The sequence below is a fragment of the Fragaria vesca genome, unplaced genomic scaffold (genome assembly GCF_000184155.1).
Source record: "Fragaria vesca subsp. vesca unplaced genomic scaffold, FraVesHawaii_1.0 scf0513139, whole genome shotgun sequence".
NCBI classification, from domain to species: Eukaryota; Viridiplantae; Streptophyta; class Magnoliopsida; order Rosales; family Rosaceae; genus Fragaria; species Fragaria vesca.
The window spans coordinates 277,325-284,943 of NW_004443446.1; the positions used below are offsets into that span (position 1 = coordinate 277,325).

The window sequence follows — 7,619 nt, forward strand, 5'->3', positions numbered from 1 at the left end:
CTTTTAAGCTTAAATTCTACGACCCAGATCAAAGCCCTAATAGATATGACAGCCTGGATTAAACGTTATTTGCTTCCGAAAATATAATTTCTATACTTAACCAAACCTCTGATAAATCATCTATAGGCACCGCTGAACCCATGTCGACACATACTACAATCGAGCCCTTAAAAGAGGAATTTAACATTTTGAGTAAAACTCGACAATAAACTCGAGTGATAAATTACCAAATTACAAGCACGGTTAAATTCCTCATTAACTCGTCAAATACCCAGTAAAAAGGGTAAAATTAGGTCCGGGATGTTACATCCAGTGAACCCAAACACACAAAACGACAACTTTCCACAACGGTTCCCAATGATGCTCATCCCCAACCCCCAACAAGAAGAACTCCACATCCCTCCCCCATTGCATCTGTATGAAATCATGCCGCCACCTGGTTTTGATATCACTCCTCAATATCTGAGGAGAGCTGGAGTCTTAACCATCAATGAGCCCAACCCGGAAGCCACCGTTATAAAGCAGAATGAGCAATCCAGATCAGATAGAAACAACCATGAAAATAACAACTTCCAAGGGGATCAAAGAGACAAGGGCAAAGCAAAAATATGTGAGGAACAGGTGGAAGAGATTCCTCGAACCAAATACTCCCAATGGTCGAATCCAAACAATATTGCCCCAAATGCTTTTCTCGAATTCCAAGCCACACATATGTTTCAACATATAGCCTTCCCCCTATCCGAAATGCAAAATGACTGTGCAGCAGGCCCATCAGAGATCCCACCTCGTCTCCTTGAACCAATCCATTTTCAATACCCAACCCACCACCAAAACCCAAACCCAATACCACTCCACTTCTCAACTCCAAACCAAACTCACTTTCAAAACTCCCCCATACTCAGCCCTTCCCCCCTCCAAATGTCACAACTCCTTGCCTCTCTACTAACCCCCACCTTCACCAGCCCACAAACCCCTTCTCTTCCCTGTATCCCAAGTTCCAACTTCCATGACCCTTATGGCCTAAGCTTCCCCATCCCCACAGACTCCAACATCACATTCATTTCTTCTACTTTCGAGACTCTTAACCTGAAAAGGGGAAGCCAAGAAACAGAAGATATCCCTCACCCCAAAAGAGTCTGCCCACCAGAACCTCAAGTAGAAGATAACTTCCAGTTCATTACCCCTGAGCTTGAAAAGGTGATACCTCAAGTTTCAATTCCCACCAGAACCCGAACCAAAAACCGGAGACAAGGAAAGGGTAACAACAAAGGTGGAGGAAAAAGCAATGCAAAAGTTTGGCTGAAACAAGAAATGGGAGAGGCATAGATTTCCTATAACCAAGATAGAGCAAGTCAAGTTCAAAGTAATATGTGGAGTAAAGAAAGTCTCTATGAAGTCCGAATTCAAAGAGAAGAGCAGGTCCAAACGTCGTATTATGACAACCCAACTAATCCAAACCCTCCTGAAGTCCAATTTATCGATCTCTCTGACATGGAAAAGGAAAATGGCTGTGGTGGCTGGCCGGGGGCAGCCACAGACCACCAATGAGAATCATATCATGGAATTGTCAGGGTCTTGGATCACCCCTGACAATCCAGGCTCTTCCAAGATTGTGTAAAAACCAATCTCCTCAGATCCTGTTTCTAATGGAAACAAGAAAGCAAAGTGATCAAATTTCCAGCTGGAAAAGGAAATTGAAGTTCAATGATCACTTCACAGTCGATCCGGTCCGAACCGGTGGAGGCCTTGCTCTTTTGTGGTCTTCCTCTGTTTCCATTTCAATTGTCGATTTCTCTCCAAATTTTATCGACACGGTTGTAACTTTTCATTCTGAAGCTTTTGTTTGTAATATGACCTTCATGTATGGCAATCCCCATGAAAATGAAAAAAAAGCTTTCTGGCGTTTGATGTATTCCCGGTTCACTCCTCGGTCCTCTCCCTGGGTTTGTATTGGAGATTTCAACGAAATCCAATGGTCTTTTGAGAAATGGGGTGGAGCTCCACCTGAGATATGGAGAATTAAGCTTTTCCAAGATTTCATCTCAAATGCTATGCTCAGAGATCTCAACTTTCAAGGCCCTGAATACACGTGGTTTGCCATCCGAAATAGGAAAGTGTTCATCAAAGAAAGGCTTGATAAGGCAATGGCAAATATACACTGGTGCACATCTCAATCAAAAACTCAAGTGTTTCACCTGCCAAAAATTGGGTCAGATCATCGACCAATTCTAATTGACACTCTCCCTGCCGAAACAAAAGGTAAACCATTGTTTCGATATGAGAATTTCTGGAATGATCATGAAGAATGTATTCCTTTGATTAGAGGAATTTGGAGAACTGAAGGCTTGGCTAATCCTATGCGAAGATGGATTACAAATCTTGGGGAGTCCACTCTAGCTCTGAAAAAATGGAGTAGAACTGCCTTTCCTACCTCCCATGCGCAAGTAAGATCTCTAATCCAAGACCTTGAGGCCCTGTATGAATCTGAAGATCAGGAAGTCACTCCTCAACTCCAAGATATCACTGAAAACATTTCAACTCTTTGGAGGCGTGATGAAAAGTATTGGCAGCAACGCTCTCGCATATCTTGGCTAAAATTAGGAGACTGAAACTCCAGATTCTTTCACCAGACAACTCTTCAACGCCGTCACTTCAACAAAGTCTTGAGGATTCAGAATGATAACAGTGTGTGGATTCAAAAAGAGAATGAGATAGCTGACACTTTCCTCGATTATTTTCAAGGCATTTTCACCTCCAAAGGTCCTCAACAATGGGAAGAAGTTCTTGATTTCATCGATCCTTTGGTCTCAGAGGAGATGAATTTAAACCTGCAAGCTAACATATCCTTGGAAGAGGTTAAATGTGCAACTTTCGATCTCGGAGCTTTGAAAGCACCAGGTCCAGACGGCTTTTCTGGGACTTTCTACCAACATCACTGGGAAACAATAAAAGAAGTGATCCATATGTCTGCCATTCATCACCATAATTCATCAGAGCTGATCAAGAACCTCAATCAAACCCATATTGCTCTGATTCCAAAAGTGCACTCCCTTACCAAGGCTGGTCAATTTCGCCCCATTGCCCTTTGCAACTTCTCATATAAAATTCTTGCAAAAATCATTGCAAACAAGCTCAAGCCTCTGATGCCGGCTCTCATATCAACAAACCAATCAACTTTTGTGAACGAAAGACTCATTCAAGATAATATCATGGTGGCTCATGAAGTGTTTCACCACATCAAGTTGCAAAAATCTGGGGATGAAGGAGTCTTCGGCCTAAAGCTAGATATGAACAAGGCATACGACAGAGTCGAATGGGATTTCTTGGAAAAAGTTCTGATCAAGCTTGGTTTTTCCACTTCTTGGACGAATCTGATAATGAGCTGTGTCCGTTCGGTGAGCTACTCTATCATTCTAAATGGTAAACCAGGTCAGTGGTTTTACCCAACTTGTGGTCTTAGACAAGGTGATCCGCTCTCACCGTTCTTATTCCTCTTTGTTAACGATGTGCTCTCCAAGATGTTGTTTAAAGCAACAGCTTCCAATATGATTAAACCAGTGAGATTGAGTCCTCAACAAATGCCAATTAGCCACCTTCTCTTTGCGGATGATTCTCTCTTCTTCTTGAAAGCCACTTTGGACAACTGTCTCAATTTATCAGATATCTTACACACCTACTGCTCAGCGTTAGGACAGAGAATCAACATTGACAAGTCCTCCCTTTTTTCAGTCCTAACACTCCTCCGCAAATCATTCATCTCATTAGCTCTGTGCTAAATATGAAGATTGTCACTAATCCGGGCAGATACTTGGGTCTTCCAACTATATGGGGAAGATCGAAACGCAAAGCTCTTAGCTTTGTCAAAGATGCAATCAAGAAAAAAGTGGCAAATTGGAAGTAGTCACTCCTTAACCAAGCCGGGAAAGAGGTCCTCATAAAGTCAGTAGCAAGTGCAATCTCTGCATATACAATGTCATGCTTTAAATTTCCAAAGTCTACCTGTAAAGATCTCAACTCAACTCTGAGTGACTTTTGGTGGGGAAATTCAGTTTCTTCAGGCATCCATTGGAAGGCATGGGAGGCCCTAGGTCTCCTAAAATCAGAAGGTGGTTTAGGTTTCAGAAACTTCGAGGATTTTAACGATGCTCTGCTAGCAAAACAAGTTTGGAGACTCCACCAATTCCCAAACTCTCTGTCAGCTCAAGTCATAAAACAGATTTACCATCCCGAGTCTTCAATCTTGGAAGCAAAAAAAGGTCCCTCTCCTTCTTGGTTATGGAATAGTCTCCTAGTTGGAAAAGACCTTATTCGAGCCGGAACTCTTTGGGAAATAGGGAATGGTAAGTCAATGAACCTCTGGTCTGATCAATGGGTACCTTCTTCGCCCCCAGCTCCTATTTGTCCAGCAAGAGGTAATCTGCATGACAAAGTTGAGACTTTAATAAACTGGCAGTCGAACTCTTGGGATCTCTCATCAGTTCAAGACCATATCACCCCCTCCATTTGTTCAAAAATTCTCTCAATCCGCCTTATCAATCAAGAGATGGAAGACAAACTCATATGGCCACATACAACAAATGGAGTTTACTCAGTGAGGTCAGGTTACCACTATCTTGCTTCCAGAAAAGCTAATCAACCTGCTTCACACCCAAGCCATTCTCATTCTCCCTCTCAAAAGCTCTGGAAGTGGCTTCCCAAAATTAGAACACTTCCGAAAATCAAAATGTTCATGTGGAAAGCCATCAATAACATCCTAGCAACCAAAGAAGCCCTACACAGAAAACATATTGCTAGAAGCCCCATCTGCCCTATATGCAATCAATATCCTGAGACAATCGAACATGCTCTCTTCACTTGCCCATGGGCAGTAGCTACCTGGTTTGCGCACCCAATGGGTTATCAGATACCTTTGCAATCCTTCACAACCATATTCCGATGGCTCGAGCAACTCCATTCGGCCAATTTCCACAAGGAAGTCATAACCCATATCTCTTTCCTTCTCTGGTCAATTTGGACAAATAGATGCAAATGTATCTTCAATCACAGTGAGCCAAATCCGATGAAGGTAGCTCTTCTTGCCCACAAATCTGCTGAAGAGTTTCTACAAGTCCACAAGCCTAAGAATAAGTCCGAAAGTAGTTCAGAAGAGGATCGCTCTCCCGGTAGCTCTTCAGCGACAGAAACTTGGAACCCCCCTCCCCCTAATGCTCTCAAGATCAACTCTGATGCTGCTTGAAAATCAGACACAAAAATTGCAGGTATGGTGGTAATTGTTCGAAACAACAATGCTGCGATGATTGCTGGTCACTCTGGAGTCGCCCTCACTCGATCTCCTCTAGAAGCAGAACTAATTGCAATTTGCGATGGTCTTTTGTTGTTAAGCAATCTGAACCCATGCCCAGTTGTTTTTGCCTCTGATTCTCAAATTCTCATCAACGCCATGATCTCAAGAACCCCTCCTTCAGATTGGAGGGTTGCAAACCTCTTTGCTCAAGCCCGGTACCTCTCCTCAACCCGGCAAATCAGCTGGTTATGGACCAGCAGAAAGGCAAACCGTGCAGCAGACCACTTCGATGCCCTTGCCCTATCGGATTCTTGCCCCTCAGATTGGGTGTCGAACCCTCCTTCCTCCTTGATGAATATTCTGGTGTATGATGGACTGCCATGTCCTCATTAGCAGTCTGCCCTTGTTTTTCTTTATTTTGTTTTTGTCTTTTTCTTTCTCTTTGTTGTTTCCTCTCGCCAAAAAAAAAAAAATACAAACTACACTTGCTATTTCGCAAGCAATCCTCCCAGCTATTGCTTCAACTAGGTTTGGAGCATTAACATTCTCAATCCTGACACAACACCCTCCTACTACTTGAGCCTCATAATTTCGAATCACCACTCCAATACCTCCTCTACCAGCACCTATCTTAAATGCTCCATCCAAACTGGTTTTAAACCACCCAATTGGAGAAGTCGAAGGTTGATATTGGCGATTACTTCTTTGCTTTTTAACTATAATTGATTTCAACAACATGATATAAGTACAAATCTGGTAGAAAAATTGGTTGTGGGATCGTACCTTATTCTCCCATAACTTGAGATTACGCTCCTTCCAAGTTGATCACAAAATCACCAACAAAAGACAAAAATCTTCTAGAATCGCTTCAATTTGATAGTCAAGAGGCAATTCCAAGAGTGTGGACCTGTCTTCGAATCAACTTCAGGTGTGGGCGAAGGATAATGTTTCCTCGAGTTGCCTGACGATGTTGAACGTCTTTGCTTCAAGAGGTTTGCCCCCATTGTTGTACAAGCATCAATTGGCTGAAACTGCTTTGAGGAATGAAGGTTGAATGTTGTGAGTTGAAATGACTCACTATGAGCAACATGACCGCTAAGGTTTCTACCGCTTTTCAGAGTAGCTACCTTGTTGGTCTTGTTTTTCGATTTGATTTGCATCATCTTCGATTCCATGTGATGAGGATGACGAGATCGTCGGAGAAAGAGATGAGAGGCAGGATCGTCCCACTAGGCGTGCCAATTTTGTAAACACGAAATTATCTACGACAAATAACAGAAAGACACGTGTACAAAGTAAAATATTTGTATTAATGAATTTATGGGTTACAATCTCTGTGGGTATTCTTTTAATAAGAATTTCCTCTGATTCGATCTCCAACGTTGATTTGATCCAAGGGTGACCAAGACTTGATCTTGAATCGAATAATTATAGTTTGTTCTTCTTATCGTTTTGACGATTTGTAGAAGAAAGTTGACCAATGGCCGTAGAGGCTTGATCTTGGTCGAATTTGGGCCACGAGAGGTGTCACGTGATGAACGTTCTTTAGCTTGATAGCGGATGAATCGACACGTGTGTTTGGTGCTTGTTGATTCTCCACAAGCTTGTTCAAGAATTTGGTAGAAGTTTTGATTTGACACGACCCACCCCGAATTTCACCCTGAAACCCAGAGTAAGTCATGCGGGGACCACCTCCAAGGAAAATTTACTGAAAAGATTAAGAAAATCTCCCTTGCAGATGGACAACCCTAACTCGAAAATTTCATATTACACTCTTAATTCAACACTTCCGAACCTCACATAATATACAATAATCCCAAAGTATTCAGAGCTACTAAACACAAGCGGAAGCAAGAAAACACGAGTAGGTTGAACAGGTAACCTACTGGCGAAAACTAGCGGAAATGCGGGTGACTATGCCTCGTCTCCTACTAGATCCAACCCGAACTCTGCAGACTGGGCAATTTAAAACAAAGGGCCCAGGGGAAAACATTTAATAACGTTAGAGTGAGTGGACAAAAATAAAATAATAAATAAAATATTTATGTTTCCCCAAATTAATTTCTAAGGAAAAATCGAATGCATGCCGCAACCGATAAAACTTTTATCCCATAAAATATCGAGCCTCTCAGACTCTATAATATATGTATGTATTTACACTCGTCCATACTCCCTATATAAATTCATGGGTCTATATAGGGCTACTACGCTCGCGTCCAACGCTCACGTCACGCCTTAATGCGGTGCTACACTACGCCATCAAGGTGGACAGACGGGTGTATAAATATGTGTCCATACCCCCTATATGATTAAACACTCAAATAGGGCTACTACG

The 7,619-nt window shown here is 42.3% G+C and overlaps 1 protein-coding gene across 1 annotated transcript; it reads left to right on the plus strand.

Moving 5' to 3' along the window:
- Window positions 1-5,059: 5,059 nt before the first annotated feature.
- LOC101303385 lies at window positions 5,060-5,677 on the plus strand. Its single transcript, XM_004309878.1, has 2 exons — window positions 5,060-5,162; window positions 5,259-5,677. Exons 1-2 carry the CDS (start codon window positions 5,060-5,062, stop codon window positions 5,675-5,677), a joined length of 522 nt encoding a protein of 173 aa, XP_004309926.1.
- Window positions 5,678-7,619: the final 1,942 nt, after the last annotated feature.

What these genes read in the sequence shown, in the direction of transcription:
- LOC101303385 (XM_004309878.1), top strand. Translation starts at nt 5,060, where the DNA reads ATGAAGGTAGCTCTTCTTGCCCACAAATCTGCTGAAGAGTTTCTACAA. An exon ending in AGAAGAGGATCGCTCTCCCG is followed by an intron (nt 5,163 to 5,258) that starts GTAGCTCTTCAG and finishes CAAAAATTGCAG; the next exon opens with GTATGGTGGTAATTGTTCGA.